At 48.2% G+C, this 26,512-nt stretch overlaps 1 protein-coding gene across 1 annotated transcript in view; it reads left to right on the forward strand.

Annotated features, from left to right (window-relative positions):
• ANAPC1 (anaphase promoting complex subunit 1) overlaps positions 1-26,512 on the forward strand; it is a 2,053,226-nt gene that overhangs the window by 1,400,258 nt on the left and 626,456 nt on the right. Inside the window, exon 32 of the mRNA XM_069606837.1 lies at positions 9,182-9,260. Coding sequence (XP_069462938.1) covers positions 9,182-9,260 — 79 coding nt within the window. The remainder of the gene's footprint in view (positions 1-9,181; positions 9,261-26,512) is intronic.

The following is a 26,512-nucleotide window of genomic DNA, read 5'->3' on the forward strand; positions in this document are numbered from 1 at the left end:
CAGGGTTCGTTTTCATCACGTCACTTTTTATAGTTCATTCACTTTATCATACAAAAACATTTCACCTTTTACAGAGACCTTCGAGTGGGCTACTTCCTTTCGCCAGATCACTCCGCTACTCACTATTGCTGATTTAATAGTTATCAGGAACTCAAAGTTCATCACAGGTCTTCCTTTCCGTCTCATCCACACACGTGCAACCTTCAATTGTGCGATATACTGTTGCAATTTCAATCTTTCTTTATCACACAACAGTCAACAGGTCGCTTGCCAACCGGCTGTGTGCGTTTCTTTCTTGTCTTTGCAGTTTTTCATTCACAAGTCAAGATTAGTCCCCCCGGCTTGGCCTTGCCTCCCCAACTCTGCTGTTCACCCAGGAGGGCTGCTGCCGTCCTCGAAACAAAATGCAGTCTTCTTGTTTGGGATTTGGCCTTCTCCATGTGTCTTTTGCAGCCTTTTGGAGGCAACAACCTCCTGCAGGGAACCTCTGGGGTTCCCTAGCCTGTGTGCTCGTCCCTCTGTCCCCCGCTCTGCTCCAGTAGGTTTGCCTTCACTCTGGAAGGTCTGCTCTTGCTTGTGTTGCACCTTGCTCAGAGTGTGTCTCTCTGTGTTCTTCCTCTTATCCATTTGAGGGGAGCTAGTGGGTATCAGATGTATGCACTTAAAGTCAAGTTCCTGGCTTTGCCTGACAGGATTAGCTGGACATGTCTAATGAGATATGTAAGGGTTAGCCTTTTTACTTTGTCGCCCTCTTCCTCGGCCCAGTGTTTGTGTGGAAAGGGGGAGTAGTTGGGACATCGGAGAATCCAATAAAATAGTATGGGTCAGGTGTATTGGAAATGGAGGAATACTGTGTCTCCCCTTCGGTCTCCTCACCCCACTCCCGCAGACCCCTCACCCAGGTTATCCTCCTGCACTGGTCCACCCCCAGGGTCTGGATCCGAAGGCGATGGCCGTGCCTTGGCCAAGTGAGAGAGATCCCGGGTACTAGTAGGTGAGACACCCCTTGGTTTCTCACAAGTGCCAGACAGTGGACTTTCGTTTGGGAGGAGCAAATTCTGGTGTTGGAGAAGATTCATATCCACTTCACCATTGCCTTTACTTGACCACTTTCCAGATGTTTCCTGATATGGTAGTGTCTATTAGGCCCTGTCACTTATTCACTGGAAGGTACTGCTCAACCCGGGACTGACACCTTCAAGAGCTGGAGAGACTGCACACACACGTGATTATCGTATGCCTGATACCTCAAGCGATGTGGCTTCTAAATCTCTGGGGCAGTCCTAGTGCTGCAAGACATTCATCATCAAAGGCACATACCATAGCAGTTAGCTGCCACTTCACTGGATCTAATGATGCCACACCAGGTGACTTTAAATGCACCACCTTCAAAAGTAAACCTGGATGTTTTCTCAATGAGTGAAGCTGTGCTTAGATTTGAGTGCTTTAAGACTGTGTTTGACATGGCTGCAGAGGACCCACCCCAAATCATAATTATGACTAAGACACACTAATGACTAGCCAGTCAGGTTCTGATATCCCTTTTTGGCCCACACCTACTGCTGCTGTCTTGGCCTTAGATCAGAACAGCAGAGGGGTGGCCACCTCTCCAGATCTCATTCCCATACCTCTATTCTCCCTTTAAATGACTTTCCACTTGTTGATGCATTGGAGACGTCTGAACAAATAGATCCTAGAGCTACAATCCATGTTTGTTGAGTTGCTTTTCCCATTTAATTATCCCTTACTCAACCCATTCTGTCAATCCCTGAGGAGCTTTTGATCGCTATGCCAGTCAATAAAGAGGAAGCTAGGAAAGCTAGATAACGGTACCCCGATCTGGGGTTTTATCGCAATACCTGGCAATGTTGCAGGCACCTTGACTTTTAACTGCAAAATTGGTAAGTTGGGCCAATACCAGGGCAATCAATGGTCAAACCTGGTACATATTTTCAATTACTGCTATTAAGGTATTTCTTTGCATAGGCCTCTACTGAGGGTTGTTCAACCGCTAACCTTAAGTTGGGCAGAGCACCCAGCCCAAAATAAGCACATTGCATATAGGCGCATTATAAATACGCAATAAATACAATTTGAAACCCTGGAAACATACGCTCTGAAAGGGGACCAGTAGGCCAGTGGCCTGCTACGGCCTGGTAAGGTCGCTGCATATTGAGTTTCCCTCTTTTCACACATGTTCATATTGTTCACCCATTCCTGAAAACAAGGAGCCCTTTGTTTGCCCCACACCCTGGCTATTAGGGATCTGGCTACAACTGAGGCCATCCTCACCAATTTCTCCTCAGCCCGAGACCCATCCTCAACCACGGCTAATAACCACAGTTCTGGGGGAAATTGCCATTGAACACCAAGCATCTACGAGATAGCCGCTTCTATTTTAACCCAAAATGTACATATCTGCGGGCAGCTCCAGGAGACATGGAAAAAATCAGCTAGGTCATATCCAGGTCTAACACACTGGGGGGGCCTTGTCGGGAAAAAACCTGTGTAGGCGTGCCAGAGAATAGTACACTTGATGCAGACATTTAAAATGTATCAGTCGAAGATGACTGTTCAAGGACAGATTGCGCGTCTGCATACAGATCACCCTCAATTGTTCATCCGAACCTCCCCAGAACCTATTCCCATCTGATTGTGTTGTTAAATATGTAGGTTACTTTCTGCGATCAAGTAACTTTATATGTAGAGGAAACCAGCTTCTTGGTGGAGCTACGACATATTGAAGTATTGGGAGGTTGAAGGTGCATGTGGGAAGTTCGGCCATTTGTATTTAAGTACCTCTTACAGTCAAAAATAAAACAGCATAGTCACTGCTGTCCACTCCCCTCTATCCTTCAGTGCCTCCCGTGTAATTAACCTTCCATCTTGAATGAGATCACCCAAAGTGTGGATCCCCAACCTTTCAAAATGATGTCGAAAAATGTTCTCTGTGGGTAAGTGGTATTCCGTTCACCTTGTTCCACCACTCGTTGCCACTGGCCCCAAGCTCTGCAAGTGATTGCTACTGGTTGTACCTCTGTTCAACCCTCTCTCTCCGGGGAGCCTGAAAGCAACCCTTGTACATCATTTGGGTGTGAAGTCCCTTTCAAACAAGATGTGTGGAAGCTCAACAGAAGGGGACCACCACCAAACAGAGTATTGTATCTGTGCAGCTAGGACATAAATATACAGATCTGGGTAGTATAGGCTCCTGGATCATATGGCATGGTCAGAGTGTTATAAGATATCCTGACTTGCCCACCAGCCCAGACCAGTCGGATCAACATGCTCCTAAATCCGGATCAAAAACCTAATGGGGGACAAATCGAGACGTTGTTAAATTTGTATAGCAGCTTCGGGAGGATCACCATTTTAGCCAATGAAATTCGGGCTGCCTGTAAAATGGGAAGGAGGATCCACACGTCAACCCTGTGTTCCAATCTCTCGAGCGTCGCCCCCAGTCAAGGGGCTCGACCACCAGGGCAAAAAGGATAGGGGATAAAGGGCATCCCTGCCTAGTGCCCCACGTCGGCTGAGTATAATCGGACAGTGTTCGGTTACTGTACACCTTCGCCCTCGGTGCCATATACAGCAGCCAGATCCATTGTATATAGGATACTCTGATACTCAACCACCGAAGAACTTCGCACAAGACCAGCCATTACACCGAATCAATGGCCTTTTCGGCATCTAGGGTGGCCACTGCAAATGGAATCTCAGGGTTTACGTTATGCATAAATGCAAACAGGTGTCACAGGTTATTGTGGGTAGAGCGTCCAGGTTTAAAGCCTGATTGGTCTGGAGGGACCAAGGCAGGCATATAAGTGAGGAGCCTGTCAGCCAAAATCTTGGCCAGGATTTTATTATCTTTAACTAGAGACAACGGTTTGTATGAGGAGAACTTGCAAGGGTCCTTAATGGGTTTTAACAAAGCTCTTACAAAGGGCAGTCCTGGTGGATGCAGGGAGTACACCTGAAGTTTTGGCTGCTTCCTACATATCACACAAGTGCAGGATTAAGAGATCAGCGTATGCTTTATACAGTTCTGCGGTGATCCCATCCAGACCCGCTGCCTTACCATTAGGAAGAGAGGATCACTCTACGAAACTCCTCATCAGAGAAGGGGGGGGTCATTCAGGGACATTCCCTGAGCCAGATATAGTCAGCCCAGAGCGACCCTGTTCAAGTATTGCACAATAGTCATGCCCAGCAGTCGTTTGGGAAGTATATAACCACTCGTAAAAGTGAGCTGCTGAGAGCCCAGTACAATGCCACTGTGCGGGCTCCACCCCCGATCCCGGAGGACAGGGCCCACAGCAGGAGCGCTGGTTGCAGGTCCAGGACCACCCGTGAGTCGTGGGTGCGATCCTCCCACAGGTTTGGGGTACATCAGTGTAGGGTATCCAGGCAGAACAATCCACCAGGCCAGGTACACCAGCAGCAGGGGCTCTCCCCGCCAATCACAGCGTACTACTGTGCAATGCGCTGCAGAGAGCCAGCACCCGTGCATGAGAGACCACGCCGCGGGCACAGGATCTCGAAGGCGGTCACAGGATTGGTTCCAGCCACAGTTACTCCTTTCGTGGGACTACTCCACCAAATCAGGATTCTGGGGACCCCCATAAAGCAGGGTATATTCAGCCTCCGTCTGAACAGTCATACCTTAAACCGTCATTGTTCAGCCGTGCAATATCGCCCCCACCTGCGAATGGTCCTGACCACAGGGGCGCCTGAGGCTAAGCATTATTAATAACCCACCAGCCCAGGACTTGGTAGTGTGTGTTTGCTCCCAGAAAGTCAATTCCAGGAAAGCTAAACAACCCGCTAAGTGCAAGGGTTCTTTTCCAGGTGCGATTTACAGGATAGGACTTGAAACCCAGGCCAACGATTACCCCAGGCGGCATAGCTTTACAGCACCGTCCTTGGGTCTGGCTGTCCAAAAATCCCTGATCCCATTCAACAGATGTCTCTGATTTCAACTCAATGCCTCTTGTGGGAGAGATCTGTCTCCCTGGCAAGGCAACAAACTCTTGTTAACCCAATGGTAGGGGCAAAGGAGCAAAGGGAGGCGGACTTGCAGCTTCTATAGTACCTTCAGCTGCCCCAAATGGAAAAAGCCCCTGTGAGAGGAAACTCCTTCACAAGTCTCAAGTGGGAGGGACATTTTCCCAGTTCGGCTCTGAATGGTCCCTCACTATGTCTGATGCTTGGGACTCGTTCATCCGGTTTATTACCACTTCCTTCCATTCAACGACCTTCAGATCACCCTCCATCCAGCAATGCCTTGCTTCTGGAACCCCTACTCCTGCAGGAAGTCTGTCAGCTTCTAACAAAGGGCAATCAAACTGGTACCGTGCTTGTAACGAGGCAAAGGATGGTACTCAGTTTACTTTCTGGTGCCCAAGGAGGACGAGGGCGTGTGTCCCATTTTGGATCAGAGGTTGCTGAATAAGTACTTGCACAAGGATAAATTCAGTGTGGTAACTCCAGCCCAGATCCACCAAGCCCTCCATCTGCAGGACTGATTGTTGTCACCGGACTTTCAGGATGCCTACACACATGTGCCTATTCATGTGAGGCAATGAAAATACCGGAGATTGGTTGTGGGTCAGCATAATTACAAATTCAGAGCCCTGCCTTTTAGACTTTCAATGGATTACCTTTCTCCTGCAGATTCCTCATCTGATAGATAGCCTCATCTAGCTCTGCTGCTCGGAAAATTCTTCGACAGGGGGCGTAGTGGACCTAGACTTAGCCATCAATCTGTCTTGCTTGGTTGTCAGTGCTGGATGTGGCGTTGAGCGTTGTATGTATACCATATCACTATGCCCCCATACCTCAGTTCCTTTTTTCTGCGTGCTCGACACGCTGCTCTGAGTAGCATATATTTAGTCATATATTTTTCTGAATTTTATGACCGCAAAATGTACACCCCTCGGATTTCGGGTTTCAAACAGTGCACAGACTGTCTCTCTAAAATGTCAGTCAATGACCCGCACAACGGGTGCGTCATGCTCGAAAATGAACCCGAAGTTGGTGCGCGAGTAGACAGCTTAACTTGGTAAGGCCAACCGCCCTCAAAATCCCCTGTGCGGTCGACTGTCCTGTCCTCGGATGTCGAGACTGAGGTGCCTACCCCCAAAAAAAGATAAAGTTAGATGGAAGACCGAGAAACGGTCGCACTCGAAGAGCCACTCTTCCTCATCGGCGTCACATATGAAAAAGCGGCGGCGCCACCGTCACTGGTGCGAATCAGACACCTCATCGGAGAAAGGCAAGACCTCGGCTGGGCCGACCACTTGGCAGGAGTGGGAAGATTTTGAAAGTCAAATGTTGGCTATGTTTGGAAAAACAGCTGGCTGCTGGTGCACCCCCCAAACAGCAGGCCTTGGTGGCAGCAGCAGCGCTCGGCACTCCTGACCCCATGCAGGCCCCTTGCCGACATTGCAGAAAGGCACATAAACGTTCGATTCCTGGACCTTCCCGAGAACATCAAGGTGCAGACGTCACGGACGTCTCATCAGTGCTCAAGCCTTGTTCGACAATGGCGGCCATTCATTGACGTTCAGGGATAGAGCCTTGGCGCACACTGATCCTTTTCCCCACTCTCCAGGAACAAATTATTTGGTTCCATGGTGACCATTTTTGGCGCTGATCAGGGAGATGACCAGAGTGATATCGATTTGATATGTAAAGGATCATGAGGCGTCGATTATTTTGACTATCGATCCAAACTTTTGGCACTCGCACAGGGGCTCCACAATGCCAGTGAGCTGGACACATCACCAGATGTGGAATTTCAGCAGAGTCAACCTTTTGCCCACGCCAAGTTCAGGTCGCGGGTGGAAAAGGTGGTAGATACTCTGGGGCTAAAAGCCATGGCAGTGCCAACCCCAGGCTATGACCTAATGTATTAATAAGAGGGATCCTCCCTTACCACAACTTCGAACACAGAACCCTCACAATCATCTCCTTATTATTGTCAAGGATAGACTACGCAAATAGCCTATACCTGGGATCTTCCGAACGCCTCACCAAAAAGCGACAACACATCCTAAATACTGTAGCAAGACTACTCCTGAGATTAAATGGGAGAGACCACATCACGCTGGCCCATGGAAGTCTACACTGGCTACCAGTCACACACATCAACTTCAAAAGCCCTCTGAATTGTCCACAAATCACTAGACTGGCAACAGGCAAAATTAATCCAAATAAAAATATCTTAGTACTACCCGAGGAGAGACTTAAGATCCAGCACTGACCACCAAATAGAAACAAGACACCACGAGAAAAGACAATTCGGAGGAACTGCCTTTTCCTATCTGATAACCAAACTATGGAACTCGGTCCCTAAGGAAAGCAGAACAATGGAAGACAGCCTCACTTTCAGGAAAACTCTAAAAACCTAGCTTTTCAACACGGCATGATAACCACTGATCAACCCTGTAAGAACCACTCCATGAATGGTCTGCCCAGCCCACACAATCCTTGATTCTACAAACCATAAACATGGAAAACAAGGGATACATTTAGAATGGAAAACAATAACATAACTACAAATAACCAGTGAGCGTCCAAAACCCACTATCCACTTCTCTCCCTCACGCCTCAGCTACCACACATGCCCAGGGGGCTAGTGAATGAACCCACCAAAACTATGCAAATCACTCATCTCTGTAACCAAGGTACAAATCCAATCACCTCAGACAACAAACAAGTCAAACACTGGGCAATGCCCTTTCCGGGCACAACAAGCCGTTTGCACACAACAAAGTGCATCCAGAAAGCTCATACACACAGAAAGCCTGTTGCACCTAGTTCTGAACGCATCAACAGATGAGCACATACATCCATCCTAGCCCTCTCACCCTCACTAACCAACCCTACCCACTTTTCCTTGTAGAGCCACGTTAACACCTGGAGATCATGAAAATGGCAGCAGTGTGCGGTATAGATCAACATAACATCTGCTCCGGACGTGCAGCCTGGATGTACAAGTTCCTGCCTCAGTATTCCTGCGCTTACTGGGTCTCATCGCCTCCTGCAATCTGGTGGTCCTGAAACCGGTCAGGTTTTCTGCAAGAATCGATTTGTGTATTTCGAGTCCTTGATTGGTGGGCCCTGAGAAGACAACATGTTGAAGGGTGTGTTGCTTCGGCACCCCGGGCCACAAGTAATGGTGATTACCAATGCGTTCTTGAAATGTTGGGCAGCTCACCTGTCAGAACAAATAATGAGCTGAATGTGGTTACCCTCTGAATCAAAGGAACGCATTAAACTTCTGTAATTAAGAGCAATAAGGCTGGCATGGTGGCTTTCCTCACCTCTGTGAAAGGTAAGCTGTGCTCGTTCTAACGGAAAGCACTGGCCATGCACTACCTAATTGACGTAGTGATAGTCCCTTTCAGTTAAGCAGAGAAGCAATGGGACTGTGTTTCTGGGATCTGGAACGCGCTGTGTCTGATGGCAACTCACTTGGCCGGAAAAGAAAATGTTACTGCATACGACTTTATGAGACAAGACTTCGGCCTCCCATGAGTGAGAGCTCTGTGAGGAAGTTCTCTAGGAAATGTTTTCCCACTCGGGATCTCCTCAGATGGACCTCTTAACTTCCAATTTGAACAGGAAGTACAAGTTGTTCTGTTCAATGAAATGTCTGAGGCAGGGAGCTCTGGGGGACGTGTTCACTGTCGAATGGATGTTTGATCTCTACTGCGCGTTCACGCTGATCAATGTCATTCTGCTGGTTCTTGAGAAACTGCAACTGTTCAAGTCCACATTGTTTCTAATAGCTCTTGGCTGGGCTTGGAGAATCTGGTACCTGGAGTTGCTGGGCTTGTCCCTGGCACCTCCCGATAAGAAAGAATCTGCTCTCCCAGTCCAGAATCTGAATCATGTCAGCCTGAGCCTTCATGCTTGGCTACTGAGAAGCTAAGATACAAGGAGTGGGATTTAAATTGTCAATGACAGCAAGCACTATGGTGAATTGGGATTGCCAGTTATTGATCTTTCATAATTACTAATTAAATTGTGTGGTGTGCTCTTGCCAAAATATTGTAAGGATTGGATGCAATATTTGATGAGCAGTTTGGTAATAAAAAATGTGAACATTGCTTGGCCCTTGTGATGGCAATAATCAGCATTTTGTTTACATGCTACTGTATTTATTTTTTAACAGGTCTATCGCTGACTGGCTTCGAGCTCCAGACACAATGTATTTGCTCGACTTTGTTAAACCAGAGTTTCTGTTATTAAGGGTAAGTACATTTTGGAAAAAATATCTTAAGGGGTAAATAGCAATGTCTCTAAAAGACACAGGCAATATAAATATGTAATGTATAATCAATGTATTTATCTATTGTTTGCTTGTTAGGTGCTTATACAATAAGCTGGTTCAAAGCGCCCTCAGGGCGGGCAGGCAGGGAGGGATCGAGGGAGGGTGGGAAATACTATACAATACAACACAATATTAAGAGCAGAGGGGGAAGAGGAAAAGGGACGAACCTACTATGTCTTGTGAGTATTCAGAACGTGCACATGCATTACAGTATTTTTGAAAAAAGCAGTTGAAGGTATGGTCACAATCCTAAAGTAATAAAAAATCTAGAACATTAGCTCAATTGTTCGCACAACACAATGGGCCTCATTAGGACCCAGGCGGACTTCGCGGTGCTAAATGCACCGCGAAGCATGGCGGAAAGCCGCCGATAGCGCCATGGGGGTTGGCGGATTTACCGCCCCATTCCGACCTCGGCGGAGCGGTAAATCCCCAATCCCCATTCTGCCCTTCCCCATTCCCATTTTTGCCCCATAGGGTATAATGGGAGTGGGGAAGGAGTTAATTACGCCACCGTAAAATACGGTGGCGTAATTAACAACGAGGTCCCGTAGCGCCATGGTTTTCTCCGCCTGGTAAAACCAGGCGGAAAAGGCCGCCATGGCGCTACGGGAACTCGTAGTATGGCGGAGAGGTACGCCATGCACTACGCTGGCGTAACACCCTCTCCGCCAGGGTCCTAATGAGGCCCAATTGGTTACCTAGCCCATGCCATGTTGCCTCCAAATTCTCATTGAGTCATCATAGTGTTTACATAATATCAAGTGCGCTTTCAGCCCTCATAATTTGCTAATGTTTATTATGCCTTACGCTCTAGCGATCACCCCTGCATTTGGGGGTGTACAGTGCTGGTAACTGCCCACCAGTCCAAGCTAAAGTAGGTCGAATCCAAGCGAGGGCTCAGGGATGATCACTATTCGCAACCATGGGCTCCCTCCAAAATGTGCAGAATGTTTTATATTTTTTATTTCAGGGATGTGGCTCTGCCTGTACTGAGCATACCCAATTCCCCTAAAATAATAGTAAATAAATAGTGAAGCTGTCCAGGAAGTGGGCAGCTGCGACTGAGGGCTGGCAGGTGAGCGGATAAGTACACTAAGGTGGCATTGGGACAGGAATGCTGGATTCTGTAGCACCCAAGGGTGGAGGAGGAGAGAGGAGTCAGATTAATTTTTAAAAAAAGAATGGCGTACACACAAGTGAGGTGCTTAGGTGGCAGAGAGAACGTGGGCGTTTTCTGATGGATTCAGCCCTCCTTCTCGGCCTCCTCATTGGACAGGCGTGATCCCCGCTGCGAATATAAAATATTGTCATCCTACTATTTTGTTTTTGTGCTTGTGTAGCACTTTCATAAAATTGCTTTCCTTAAATTAATTTGGTGCAATAGTTAAGAGAAGTGTGAAAAATATTGATCAGTACTGAAAAGCAACAAGAATGACAAATACAAAGAAAAAGACCATAAAAGGAAGGAAACATGAAATGCAGTCAATAGGCTATGTAATAATTAAAAACAAAAATAGTTTGATGCTTGTTAATCTGCTTAGAACCACATACTGTGCATATAGTCCAACATCTAGTGGTAACTACAGAGTATTGCATCTTGTCTTTCGAGGATCGAAAGGGGACATCGATATGGGCGTGCCTGTAACACTATCCCTAATGTGACGTGTAGTGTACCCAAAATCCCTTGTGCGTCGAGGTTCCCCAGATTGTTTTTTTCCACCCAGCTAGCTGGTCGCCTTATGCGGAGCTCCTGCCTATTGCAAAATTGTTATATTTCCCGACCTTTGGTTGTTTATTGATTATTCGTCCCCCTTCGACTATTTCCTTACTGCCGACAAAAGACAGCAAAGAATACCTTCGATGTCTGGTGCTCTGGTCGGCGCTGCCGACCGCTTGGCTGGGCCTTCTGGCCAGCCTATACATTAGGGAGAGTGGAGTCTGGGGGTCTCTATTCTTTTCAAGAATGTCTTTCCTTCTCCCCTCTCTTTGCCCTTTCGGTCTTACCGTTGCTTTCACACACCTGAGCTATGGACAGGACACCATTTTAAAAAATACCCCTGGAAAGACGAGCACCGTTAGTGCAATAAGTGTCTGCCCCTCAATCAGGACAAGGCATCCTATAAATACTGCAAACTCCTGCGTCCTAAAAAGATCAAGCAGCGTCGAGTGAAGCGGTGGGCGGCCTAGGTCATGTCGCAGGCCAAGGGTAGCTCCCACGCCGCCGCAGCAGCCGCCGGGAGCGATGAGGAGCTAAGCGACGGCCATGGCACCGATCCGGCTGCCATTGACCTCACATCACACGCACACGATTCCCATAAATCTGAACACATAACCCCCGGTACCACCTCAGCGGATCTGTCGAAGCGGACCAAAGCGCCATCGGGTATGGCAAGTTCCTCGACGATTCCCGTCGATTCGCATGATCGTCAGCCCTCCCCACAACCGCATAAGTGGCATGTGTCTGGGCAGTCTACAAGTAAGGGTGCCAGCACCAAAACCCACAACGCTGCCGAGGCGCCTCCTAATAGCATGCCGACGCTTAAAGCTCTGGTGCATCTAAATTTATAGTTCAACCATCTAAACAGCCTAAACCCCTTCCAGTAACGCCAAACATCAGCGAGAGTCCCGCTAAGATAGTTTCGGCAGCCAGTAAAGAAAAAGACACATCGAAAGACACGTTGGAACGCCCAGAAGGGCGGTAGGATTATTCAGAAAGTCCCCATTACTTATCGAAGACCCTCCTTGATAAAGCTCGGCATTCTAGGCTAGGGGATCCCCAGGAGGAGTCCTTACCCTCTCTAGCTCTTCTCATGGACCAGAGAGAGATCTGAAGGGTGTATGAACAGGTTGGCTAGATTTGTGGACTTATCTGAGAAGTTCACCCCTAAGAGACCTAGGGAGGGCGACCTTTATCCTGCAGTGACCAAATTCCAAAGGAAGTCCTGGCCTCTTCATGAAGAGGTTTTTGACCTTACAAATAAAGAAGAGCCCCTTGATCCGTACTTATTGCAGGAGGATGATCCCTTTATGGATAGAACTGATCAGACCCCGGATTGGGGGGGATGACCAGCAGGGGGATGACACAACCTGACTGTCACCCACCCATACCCTGATACCATATGTATGGACCCTCCCTCCTCCCCTCCTCTGCGTCAGGCTTCACCTGTCGATGACCAGATGACGTTTAACACCATTCTGAAGAAGGCAGCAGAACACTTCCAAATAGCCACACATGAGGTGGTGTTAGATTCAGACTTCGTGGAAGACATATTAAAGGAGAAGCCTCCGGCCAGCCAGGCTATCCCTTTACACAATTCCATCAAAAGGTGCATCACCCCTTCCTTGTTCGCGCCCTCTCAGACTAGGGTTGTAAACCCTTGAGTGGAAAAATTATTTTGCCCCTCACCCTCTGACCCTCTATATATTAGGGGTCATGCCATCCAGATTCTCTTATAGAAAAAGGGCAGGGGTCCCCTTGTCCACGGGCGAGGCTCCGCCGGACAAAGAATGTAAAAAGTTGTATGCTCTTGGGAAAAGAGTCACTACTGCAGCAGCATATTCTACCCGCATAGCCAACAATACCACGCTGTTAGCCAGCTATTCGGACGTCCAATGGAACCTGCTGCAGGAGGGCCTGCAAGAGGTGCCTGAACCAGTGCGTTCTCGTCTGCTTTCAATTGTTTCAGGGGTAAGCAGGTAAACCACAACATCCTCAAGAATACTTTGGATGCTGCTGAGACGGCAGGGAGAACCTTGGCCCAGAATAACCTTTTAAAACACCACGCCTAGTTGAAGAACTCGGGTTTCAAACCAGAAACACAGGTGTCATTGATCAACAAACCTATGGAAGACTCAAACTTATTTGGCAAGGCCGTTGATGAGGCTCTAGAAATGGCCAAATAGGGCGACTGTTAGGGATGATGGTATCTGCATTTACTTGGTTCCTCACGCACGTTTGCGCCCCATACAAAAGTGGCTCAACAGCCAATGGTGTCAAGCCAGTGGACAATGGCATGATCTAGTGGTTGTCTCGGCAGCTCTCGTTCTCTCTCTGCAGTGGTGGTCGAGAGAAAACCTCTTGTAGGGTAAAACCTTCACCGCCCCCGTAGTAGAAGCCACTCTTACGATGGACGCATCTCTCACGGTTTGGGGGGCACACCTCCTTCAACAGATGGCGCACAGCATTTGGTCGCCAGAGGTAGCATCCAACCACATAAACCTGTTGAAGCTGTTATCGGTATTCAAGGCCCTGAAGGCCTTTCAGACACAGTTGCAGGGAAAGACAGTACTGGTCCTCACAGACGGCACCATGGCCATGTACTACCTGAACAAGCAAGGGGACACTCACCAGGGCTGTCCAAACTGTCACAGAACATTTGGAAATGGGCTCTCAAACACAAGATGTTTCTATTGTCTCAGCACGTTCCAGGGGAACTCAATCTTCTGGCAGACGTGCTCAGCAGAGACTTCCTGTTGCCCTTAGAGTAATAATGGTGACTACACAAAGACATAGTCTCCAATGTTTTCGCAGAATTGGGCTTCCCAGAGAGCGACTTGTTCGCAACTCTGGAGAACTCACAATGCCCAGATTACACCTCCAGGTACCCTCAGAACCGGTCCAAGGGGAACGGTCTCTGGATAACATGATCAGGGACATTTTTTACACTCCCCTGACCCCTCTCCCACCCACCCCACGACTCCACCACTCAACAAGATTGTGCAAAAGATGCACCAGGAGCCAGTCACCATGATATTTGTGGCCCCGATGTAGGCACGCCAACCCTGGTTCTCCCATCTGATGGAGATGTCTCTCTCTCCTCCAATGAAACTGCCTTGCCCATAGAACATGCTATCTCAGGACAAGGGGGTAACACTCCATCTATGCCCGCAGACTCTCAACTTGGCGGCCTGGCTCCTGAGGTCATAGATTTCGGGCATCTCCAACTTCCTCAGAGATGCATGGCTATACTTAGGGAAGCAAGAAAGTCAACCTCCATACATTGCTACTCCAATAAGTGGAAACGCTTTGTCAGCTGGTGGAATTCCAAGAGCATCAATCCTGTTGACTGTTCTCCTACTCCTATTCTGTTATACCGGACTCACTCACTAGACTCGGGTCGTTTTTTTAATTCACTGAAGGTTCACTTAGCTGCGCTCTCAGCCTACACCACATCCCAACAGAAGGTGGTGTGGTGGAAAATACCAGTTATCAAAGCTTTCATGGAGGGGGTTAAAATAATTCATCCCCCCATTACTAACCCGGCTCCCGGATGAGACCTAAATGTGGTATTAACCACACTTATGGAGTCTCCTTTTGAGCCTATGCATAAAGCAAGTCTCAAAGCTATTTCTTAAATGACTGCCTTCCTAGTGGCAGTCACTTCAATAAGGATAATCGGTGAACTGCAGGCCTTTTCAATTCTAGACCCTTTTGTTACAATTCACAGAGATAAGGTGGTTCTGCGCACTCAACCTCAGTTTGCTCCCACATTTATTTCTAAGTTCCATGTGAACCAGTCAATAAAACTGCCAACTTTCTTCCAGAACCCCACTAACATGGCGGAAAGAAGCCTACAAACACTGGATGTGCGCAGGGCAGTCATGTACTACCTGGAAAGAACTAAACCACTAAGGGACACTAACCAGTTTTTTGTTTCCGTGGCAGCTGGTAGAGAAGGGCATCCTTTCTCCAAGTCAGCCATCTCAAGGTGGATTATCAATTGCATCACACTCTGCTATACTCTTGCCAAGAGAGATCTGCCCTGCAAGCCTAGAGCACACTCTACACTGGGCACTGGGGGTTCCATAGCATTTGTTGAAAATGTTCTTCTCGAGTCCATTTGCAAAGCGGCAACCTGGAGTTCTGTGTACACCTGTGTCACTCTAGGTCTGATTCTCAGGTGCGACAAGCAGTACTAAGACATCTTTTCACTACTGTTCCTTTTCACATCCCACCTCCAACTCCGGGCAAAGCTTGCTAGACTATGCACAGCATGTGATTCTAAGCAGATTAACAAGCATCAGAAGACATGCATTACTTACCGTAATAGCATTTCTCATGATTGTATCTGCTTAGATTCACATGCGCCCCCCACCCCATTCTTCCCCGTTCGGATGGAAGGAACATAAACGTCTTACTATTTCTCTCTTTTCTTTACTCACGATAGTCGTAAGGCTCCCTCACTGCAGAAAAAATACAATCTGAGGGACCTCGACTCGTGAGGGATTTTGGGTACACTACACGTCACGTTAGTGATAGTGTTGCAGGCACGCCCATATCAAAGTCCCCTTTTGATCCTCGAAAGACAGGATGCAATACTCTTTGGTTACCACTAGATCTCGGACTATATGCATAGCATGTGAATCTAAGCAGATACAATCATCAGAAATGCTATTACGGTAAGTAATGCATGTCATTTTCTAAACAAGTTATGTTCCATATACACTTGATTGGCTACACCGAGCCAGTAGGGACAAAAATATCCTGACAACTGGAGTAGCCGATCTTCACAGCCTTTTCTGTCAGTGTGAAAATATATATTTTTGTGTCGTTTATTGGTTTTAAAATTAAACCTGTATATTGTGTAAGTGTATTCAAATAAAATCAACATCCACCCTGGATATCATTTTGTATTACTATTGTTCTATGGATGTAAAACACACTTTTAAATACTTGTATTCAATTAAAATGCTTCAAGAAAAATGTGTCATGGTTTGAATAGTCAGTTATAGTCATAATGTTATTAGCACACCACTGCACAACAAAAATACTTTAAACCGCAAACAATCTGCATTAAAGAACGCACTGCTAACGTCTCGATAACTTGAGTAAGGGGGTATCATGTTCACTTTTTAAAAGGAGTTTTTATTTTCAATTTCAGGTAATCATCTTAATTTCAAACACTCACATAGTTGAAATAATATTTTGGGAATTAATATCCTGCTTTCTCAATAGAAATAAAACAGTTCCATAACTAATCAGTGTATCACCAAAGTTTCCTTCCACCGTAACATCTAACTCCTTTGCCAAATTAAGTGTTCTCCACATGACTGTAGACCTGTTCTTATGGATTCCTTCTTCCCAAGGATTCTTAATCTATTATATTGTATCCCGCGTGCCGCTGATTTTGGGGAAACCTTTTAGCCACCAGAGTGCACAGCATGGCTCTGCACCTGCTCTGTCGGGCTAGTATATATTGAGGTGCTGCGCCCTGCGTCCTCTGTTCCTTTTTTCTGCACTCTCTTCTTCAGGAACACGCTACTTTGTTGGTTTCGACAACATGGCCAACCCCGCAAAGGCTTTGAGGCTTCAAGCCCTGTATGGACTGCCATTGTCAAATGTCTGTATGTGCCCCCCATACGATCTGTTTATACTGCCTCGGGGAGTATCATGACTCCCAGGACTGCGAGTTGTACTAATCCAGCGTACCCCAAAGGCCCTTCGAGAGCAGGCGGCAACACTTTAAAAAATCTTTTTCCACAAGCAAAAAGGTAATTCCAAACTATCTCGGTCGTGGTCATAGGGCGTCAGTCAGAGGACAGATCCCCGGCCTGAAAGGAAAAGAAGCAGCAGCAGTGTAAGCGGTCCCACTTGCTGAGCAGTTACTGTTGGCACCATTCTTCCTATTCTTTGAAGAAGAGGGGCCACCAATCCAAGCACTCCTCCAGATGTTACATAACAGGTACCGTTTTATACCAGAGGGATTGGAAGCCTTTAAGCTGAAGATTCTTAAAATCTTCGGCAAGGCCACAGCGGCCTCAGCGGTGCCTTTGGTGTCCATGAAGCCTACAAAAGCTGGCACATACCTCTATGCGGACCCCAACCGTGCGCCTGTGGGCCCGGCTTTTATTTATTTATTTATTACATTTGTTATACGCCCGGACCCGGAGGTATCACAGCGTAGTTACAGACAATGGATAACTGCAATCTTAACATTAAAATAAAACAGACAAATATAAGAACATACATTTTTTAAAAACTATTTTTATTGTTTTATCAACAAAAACTCCAAACATTACAAACTATAAGGACATTCGCATGTATGCTTACATCATTATATTACAAATTTACCATTTCGGTTCTTCCCCCTCCCAATCCCTTAACTCGAGCCCCTGTTTACATGTCATTGTCCTACTTATCTCCAGGCGTGTCTACTTCAATTATCTCTTCCGTATCATCTTCACTATGGTCGGCCTGGGAGGGTCTTATCGAGGCCACCAATTGTCTCCATACTATCAGAGGTCCCACCTCCTCCACCCGCCCCCCCCCCACCCCCCCCTGCGGGCTGCTTCGTACCAAGCAGCCGTTTCTGCCTCTACCCATTTCATGAGGTCCGCTCACCACATCTCAATTCTAGGCCGTTAGGCTGCCTTCCAGCACATTGCAATTCTCTGTTTGGCCAGAATGTAGGCCAGGTCTTTCATTTTACTGATGTGCTTCAGGTTACGTGGTCTGGTGAAACTCCCCAGCATGCATGCCCAAGCTGACTCTACCTCTAAAGTAATTCCTTTTTCCGCAAGGCGTATCTTCTGCTCTGTCCAAAACCTTGCCACCTCCGGGCAAGCCCAAAACATGTGTAGCATCCCTGCTTCTTCCTCCCCGCTCCGTGGACATTTCTGTACCGTCGGGCCTCCAAACTTGGCTATTTTACTGGGGGGTCATGTATGCCCTATGAGTGACATTCAATTGAATCTGCTGAAGCCTCGTGTTTCGGGACACCTTGTGATACCTTTTGGGCTCTGTCCCATTGCCCATCTAACATGGGTTCTCCCACTTCCTCCTCCCAGTCTCGCCTCAGTTGGAGCTGCTCTTTTCAATCCCTGGTCCCCAGTAGCTCATATAGACTAGGTATTTCATGCCAACCCTCCGAAATATCATACATCGTCTCGATGGTTGCATCAGGTTGTTCCGTGAGCACAGCCTCCAGCCAACTTTCTCGCGCCCGTTTGGTGATTCTGGTATAAGTAATGTGTTGGCCTTTATGCACCTCGGTGTCCTCCACTAGTCTCTGAAAGTCCAGTGCCACCCCCTCCTGCCATATCTCTCCAGGGGTCGCCAGGCCCATCGGTTCCCAGCATCTACGGATCCCTTTTATCATTTGGGGGTCCTCCCGCATAGTGCCACATTCGCGTACAATGATATGAGATGCAAACCCCCCGCAGTGTGGATCCCTGTCTCCCCGTATTGTTGTCTGAGGCAGATTGCCAGTGGCTCCAATCCAAGGATATACAGCATGGGCGCCCAGGGGCAGCTCTGTCTAGTGCCCCTGCTGAGTTGCCATTTGTCTGAGATAGTGGTGCCCGTTTTGACCCTAGCATTTGGGGAGCTATATAACATTTTAACCCACTTCAGATATCTCGGCCCCATCCCGTATTCCCTCAGAGTCGCCAGCAACCAGGGCCATCTCACCGAGTAGAAGGCCTTAATGGCATCCAGCGAGACTATAGCCAGTTCAACGGGGTCCTTCTCTGTTTGGTCAATAATGTGGTGGAGTCGCCTATGATTGTCGGTTATGTTCCTGGTGGGAACGTAGCCTGCTTGGTCGGGGTGTATCAATTTGCTGATGACTTTCTTGAGCCTGTTCGCTACTGCTGCTGTGAGGATTTTGCCATCCTAGTTAAGCATCGATAGGGGTCTGATGACCCGCAGTCGGTGCCTGGCTTACCCGGTTTTAAGAGCGGGAGGATCACCGCCTCTCATAGGGACTCTGGCAACCTGCCACGCTCAAACGCCTCGTTAAGCATGGCCAACAGCTTGGGGAGCACCTCTTGTTTGTACGTTTTATAGAATTCACTGGGGAGCCTGTCCGACCCCGGGGCCTTGCACATGGGCAGGTGCTGAACCACTATCTCCAGTTCTTCTAGTGTAATTGGGGCGTCCAGGTCCTCTCGTTCCCGATCATCTAATTTGGGCAGGCCTATGTCCTCTAGTGTTTCCTGAATTTCTTGATCCGTCCCTTCCCCTGCATCTCCGTAAAGAAGTTTATAATATCTAAGGAACCCCTCATTAACTCCCTCTTGGGTGTCCCAGCACTGGCCCTCGATCCCTTTAATTTCCCTGATCGCTGGCTGAGGCGTTTCATTTTTATATAACCAGGCCAACAGCCTACCCGGCTTGTCTTCCACTCGCGTGTTGCCTCTCAATGTTTTTCTTGTAACTCAGCTTGCATAATCTATCCGAGTGCTCACTGCTGGCCTGGTGTAGCAGCTTCATCCTATCCGCATCCTCCTGTGAGGTGCCCCCCTTACGCATTATGTCTTCCAGCTTCCTCTCTGTTTCCTGCAACTCCCGCTCCACGCCCCCCTGGAGCCCTCTAGATTTTGATATGGCTACTCCCCGTATTACTACTTTGAATGCCTCCCACAAGGTTCCCTCCGATTGGACACTACCTGTGTTAGTATCAAAATACTCATTGATCGCCTCCCTCAAGTCCTCCCGGAATCCCGAGTCCTGCAGGGCCTCAGTTCTGAGCTTCCACGTCGGGATTCTCGCTCTGGGGGGCTGGTGTCGCCACTCCAAGACCAAGGGGGAGTGGTCCGAGAGCTCTCTGGCCTTGTATTCCGCACCCGTCATCTCTCCAACTGGCTCCGAAGAGGCAAAAATGTAATCCAGCCTCGTGTGCAGGTTATGTGGAGCCTCGTAGTGTGGATACTGCCTATCTGTTGGGTGTAACTGTCTCCAGACATCTTCAAGTCCCACGTCTCTCAGTAGGGCCTGTAATGCCTTTGCGGCAGAGTGGGTCTGTCTGGTTTACCATCTGATCCCTCCATTTTAAGGTTTAATGTACAGTTAAAATCCCCACCCCATAAGATCGCGCCGCCCAATAGGGGGCCAATTTTGCCATACAGGGTCTTAAAGTAGGCTGCTGTATCTTGTTTAAGGGCATATAGATTTATAATGCTCACTTCCCTGTTTTCCAGCATCCCCCTCACCACTGTCATTCTGCCTTCTGGGTCTATCGTGGTCTGAAGCAGTTGGAATGGTACGTGCGGTGCCACCCACGTGATGACCCCCCCTCGGGTAAACTGAGTATGTGGCTCACGTGGTGCACCCTCGCCACTTTTTCTGGACCACCTCCAGCTTCTCCGTAGAGAGATGGGTTTCCTGTAGTAGTGCTATGTCAATCTTCAGCCTTCTCAGGTACATCATTACTTTATTTCACTTCAAGTGGCTGTTGAGGCCCTTCACGTTGCAGGTCACCACCCTAAGGCTACCCAACACCATATATGGGTTGTCCCGCCTCCCCTCCAAGTTTCTCACTCCTGCCTGATTTGACACAAGATTGGGCTCGTTCCCCTCCCGCTCCCAACAAAAAAAAATCCCCAACTACCCCCCCCACCCAACATCCAGCACTGCACACACACAACCCCTTCCCTCCCCCCACCCTACCCAGCTCCGACAAGTGCCCAGCTCCATCCATGGATCTCAGGCTCCCCCGCTTTTGGTCTAGCTTCGGAATGCCGAATGCAGGACCCAGCAGGGTGTCACCGGTCTACCGGTGACCCGACTAATCTATTTGATGTGGGGATATGAGGGCTGGCTCTGTTAGGCTCCTACGCCGTTAGCTAAGTTCCTTGTGCTCAAGGATCGTGCATATATGTTTCACCCTAATCGCACACCTCCAGCAGGCTATATCCCTTACTATATTCCTGTCCCAATGTCTTAGGCTGCGACACTATGTGCTGCAGTGACATGTTACTTATCTGCGCCATCTTCCTCCTGGATGCCCGATTCTTGGGGGCAGCTCTGCATGTCTAGCCATTCCATAGCGTCTTCCGGGGTTTTATAAAACGGAGTTCTGCTCTTGTGGAACACCTTCAGTTTCGCCGGGTAGAGCAGCATGTATTTGTGACCTGCTTCGAGCAGCCTCCTTTTCACGGTCCCAAGTTCATGCGTCAGCGTTGCACCTTCAGGGTGTAGTCCGGGTATGCAGTTATGTGTGCTGATGCCCTTTGTATCGTTCCGCCCTTCCGGAAGTGCTCAAGCATTCTCTCCCGGTCTCGGTAGTTCAGGATCTTAGCTATCACCGTTCTGGGGGGGAGTTCCCGGTGGTGGCTTCCTCATTGGGGCCCTGTGCGCCCTTTCCACAGCAAATCCCTGGGACAGCGCTCCCCCGGTTATCTCCAGCAGCAACATTGATTCGATATATTCCGTAGGGTTAGGTCCTTCAGCTCCTTCAGGCAGACCGACGATGCTTATATTATTTCTTCGGGCCCGTCCCTCCACTTCCTCTGCCCTACTTTCCAAGTTGCCCACTCATTGTACCAGAGCATGAAGTTCAGATTTGTGAGATGCGCATGCCACTGTGTTCGGGGGCCACCTCTTCTTCTAAATCACCTGTGCGTTCAGCCAGCGCTCTGACTTCTTGCCGGAGGAGGTTTACCTCGTCTTGTACTGCCCCGACTTTGAGCTCTAGTGCGGCCTTCAGCTCGTTCATGGCCAGTCCTAGTTTGGTTTCCCAGGCCACTTTTAAGTCAGCAATCGCAGCAAAGATCTCCTAGTCTCTGTCCATAGTGTCCATGATCCCAGAGGGGGTTTTGTCTTTGCTCCTGGTCCCTTCTACACCTGGTAATGTCCTGGCATATTCATAAAGCGTTGGTTGCTTGCCCTTCGCTCTAGGCAGTTTGGTGGACATCTCGGGGTATCAGGGCTGCATATACGCTCCCAGCCACTTGAGGTCTCGGGCCTTCGAGATTAGACTGCTTCTGGTGCCTGGGCCCTGATAAGCGGTATTAGGAGGTCTCTTATACGGCCAGATCTGCTCCTGGAGTGGGCTGTGTCCTCCCACGTAATTGTTCTAGGGCGAGTCAGTCCGCTCTGGCTGCCCGGCCAAGCCGCTGTTGGTCCAGTCCCATGGGCCCACACCTCAGTGCCTACAATTCTGTTTGGGTATGAGCACTGCCCCGGCGTGTGTTAGCCCTAAGCCCTGCCAGGTCACCGTTGCCCCCTGCGCTTAGGTAATAATTGTGGAGCTCGGCGCCAGGCACGCTTCTCTGCGCCCCCCTGTACGCCTACTGCCCAGGCTAGGGGGCGTCTCCTTCTCCACTGCCTTTATGACGACTGTGCACTGTTCTGAATCTTGAGGGGCATGTTGACAATTTTAAATGTCTGTACTTTTCCAACTAATTCGTGTGGGCACGTCACTTGCACCCAGGTGTTCCAGCACTGCTCCCACCCGGATTCCTCTTTGTGCGTATGCAGCTGGTCCTGCTTTGGTGAGCTCCAATAGACTTGAACGCTCCCAGCTGCCTCCAAGCGAGATTCTGAGCTGCGGGGCTCAGTCCTTCACATCACACTAGGTTGGCCTGGATACAAATGTAGCTGCCGCTTCTCTATTCTCTCGGCAGCCTCACCGCCCGGCGCGTGTCTCTTGTAGTGTGCTTGCCGGAGCCTGTGAGACAGAGACAATGTTGCGCTCCGGACAGGCCCGGCTTCTTCGTTACCCACACACAGCGCTCCTCGTCACGGGGGGACCCCACTTGGTTCCTCCAGGCACACGCTGGCTTCCCAACTCATAGGATTACAGCTCTGCACCACTGGACCAGCTGCGGGTCCCCGTTCCGGGTGCCCAACTCTCCCCGCGTACCTCTGGCACAGTCCAGACACGGGCCAGTCTCTTCTTTGTTCGTCGGCCGTTCAGGCGGCGGCCATTTTCCCTTTGTGTGCCGCAGACCCTCGCGTTCCAAAGCAGGCTCTAATGTCTCTTCCACGTAGGCGGTCCGCGTATTATCTACCCAGGATATGCACCGCTGCTTCCCCTGCACGGGCGACTATTTGTAGTCTGAATCTTGCGAATATAGAACGATTAACAGAGGATGTTGTTCGGATCAGCCGGAGCCCTGGTCGGACACGTCCTCTTACATGGCTTCTTAACCACGCCCCTCCCCCCCCCCCCCCAAGAACATGCATATATGTACAAATTTATACAGCAGATTTAGGGATCTGTTCTGCATGGTAGGGATCTTAGTTTGCATTAGAATTGGTGGAATAGCCAGGTTTTCAGAGCTTTTTTGAATTGTGGGAAGGACATTTCGTTCTTGATGTTAAAGGTTGGGGCATTCCAGGGCCTGGGCGCAAGTACTTTAAAACGTATAACCCCAGCCCCTCTTTTTCTCTTTTATATCGTGGGATTTCGAGCTTTTTGTTATTGTTGGATCTGAGGAATCTAGTGTGGTTTTTCTTAGCGACTGTATTGAGGAGGTATTTAGGAGCTTTGTTGGTGATGCATTTATGAGTGATACTCAGGGTTTTTAATATTATCCTGGCTTTGATGGGGAGCCAGTGGTTGTCTCTCCTGATTTTGGAAGAAGACCCAGGATGGTGCTGAAATGCTCTGCCTTCCAGCGTCAAGACCCCTGGGTCAGTGCAACCTCCATTTTAATCTCTGGCGCCAGCTACAACTAGTCGACCCTCTAATATGCTCCTTTTTCTATGAGTCCCTTTATGTCAAAGAGGGGTTGGCTCTTCGATAAAGAAGCTGACACCCTTCCCTTTGGGATGGAACCCCTGTGCCATGGAAAGGGACTACCTAGAGGAGTTCTATGGCAAGGGGGAGGATTTGATTGAAATGGCAACAGATTTCCAGGTAGCCCAATAGTCGAAGTGTACAAAAAGTAGTAGTGGAACTAAGTACCCTACTGGCCTGCCCCTGCTTCCCACAAACCCCATCACTATGCCCCATCCCACGCACAATACAAACCCCCAAACATATGCACCTGCTCTTTAAGGGAACGTTCAGTGCAGTGCACTGAAAGTGCACGTTTCAACTTCTTCCTACACTTTTATTTTAAAACTAAACCAGCAGTTTCTTTTAAAAATAAAAGTATAGAAACAGTAAAACTTATTTTTTTAAAGTGTATGAGCACTGCTCCCGCCCATTTCGACCACTGAGGTAGCTGGTGACCTGGACACTTCCTCAGTACTGGGCATATACCCAACTCAGACACCAGAAGGCCCCAAGCATCTTTCCAATTCTTGATGGCCAAGGTGCTTGACCCCTTAAGGTTGTCAGCCCATTCCACACCTAAACTTCAGTACAAATGAACTGAATCTCCCAGCCCTTTAAGATAAGATAGCAATACCCTTGAGATAGATGGGGATGCAGAATTGTATTCAAACATCAATAATTGAAACAACTTAGGTAGTTGGCAAAAGGATACTGTTTTAATAATTTTCTAAAACAGGAAGTACAGCGGACATCAACAGACATCCCTCATCACAATCTCTCTCAAGACTTCTCAAAGCAGTTCATAAAGAATTTAATTTTTGTAGTACATATACGTCATTGATGACGTTAACCTGCGTATCACTAACGTCATCCTACTTGACAAAATGTCAAAACCTACGGGTGAATGCGATGGGTTCTAAACAGATCATCTAGGTATTTGATCCATTCTCGTTTGAGCAGTGAAATAGTGATTTGCTTCTTATCAGGTGGGTCAACTACGCCCTTCCGTAAAAATGTGCCACTATGAACATCACTAAATATATGACATCTAATTGGCCACTCAACTATAGGACCCATGATCATGCGGTCCTCTATCATTGGTTACTTTCTAACCTCTGTCAGTACCTTCCCAACATAGGTTAGCAGCATGCAGGCTGAGTGTCTAGGTGCAGATAAGCTAGTCTTAACCATAGCTTTCCACCAATTAGCATATCCATCCATCACCTCAGTGGTCTGCTATCAAAGCTTTGAACTTGTCCTTGGAAATGTTCTTTGCTACTGAAGAATTCAGGGGAGTGAAGGCACACTCTGCCCTCGTGCGTAGGTGTGACCATCATGTTCGTCCGTCTTCTTCCCCACGTGACTAAAGACCACAAAATTGAGCTTTCAGTGTATTTAAATGCTGTTTTCTAATAGATCTCCGACGCCTTCTTGTTTCCGTCCATGCCTTCTGAACAGGAGATGAGTTCTTTCACACAATGTGTATCCAATGTCAGCTCACCTCAGTCTGATATGGCCTTGGCTCATCCAATTTCACCTTTCTGAGTTTCGTCTGTAATTCAATTCTTTTCTGATCGCAACAAAATGAAAAAGTGGCCTTCCTTCTTTTGCTCAGCACTGCTATTGTACGTAGTGGGAACATCCATCTTTTAATGACATCAATATATATATGTGTGTTGGCGCATGCCGCAATCTATTCACTATAAAGCTAGCCTTTAAGAATACCTAATTGCTTGTGTTTCTTGGCATATTTACACGTGTGAAATAACTCAATATCTTCATTATTTCTGTAGCATAAGTTTCTTCATCGCAAGATGTCATGTATCTCAATACTTTCTTGATGCCTTATAGAATTGTCTGCATTCTCTGGTTTCTGCATCGCTTCTCTATATACGTCCGCTTTGCTTTGTATGACGTCATTATCTCTTAGTTCATCCGATTTGTCCTGTATTCTTCCGGTCTATCACTCGGACAGCCATCATACTGTCTCATATGCTTTTATGGTTAACTCAATGGGAACCTTGCTTCCAAGATTCTCCTTGGTATCTGTAATTCAAATGGCTTTGTATGTGCATCTTATTCTGGTTTCCAGCAAATAGGCAATATGAGCGAAGTGATTGAGGTGGGGGTACTTAGCTCCTTCTCTACACAAACGGACTGACATCCTGGATGGGGGACCTAAGAAAGAAACATTGGTGCCTTTCAATATGGCAGTCGAGGTTCCAGTTCTGGAAGCCGTGGCCGGATTTCTTCTTGGCATCTGGTCTGTGCTGAGTGGTGTAGCCAAGCACCTTTTAGAAAGCGAGATAAGAGTGGGCTTTGATAATATTGTCCACAATGGGTGAGAGGCTTCCCGCCAAATCCTGCAGTTGATCCTAGACACGGCTTACTGTGTGGGGTGTGCAATAGCTACATTCGAGGGGATTGGGTCCTCCGACGTATTCCATATCTATGACATGTAATCACCACAGCTGTGCTGCTTTGGAAACTTTTTTCGGCGTCTGCGTCCTGCGTCGATGATGTCGATGCGCCGTCGTCGAGGACCTCCAACGTCATCCGATGTGATAAGTAGGACGCACGACGCCCGTAGCCTCAGTTCCGTTTTTTCCGCGAACGTGTTGCTTCATGATTCTTGGTTCACGCCTCAACTCTTTAGAGTTCTGTTCTTCTCGGTTCTTCGAACCTGTTCGTTTTGTGAAAATCCTTCGTGTGAAGATGTCTT

Source organism: Ambystoma mexicanum, chromosome 4p (assembly GCF_040938575.1).
Source record: "Ambystoma mexicanum isolate Mex_15411 chromosome 4p, UKY_AmexF1_1, whole genome shotgun sequence".
Lineage (NCBI taxonomy): Eukaryota > Metazoa > Chordata > Amphibia > Caudata > Ambystomatidae > Ambystoma > Ambystoma mexicanum.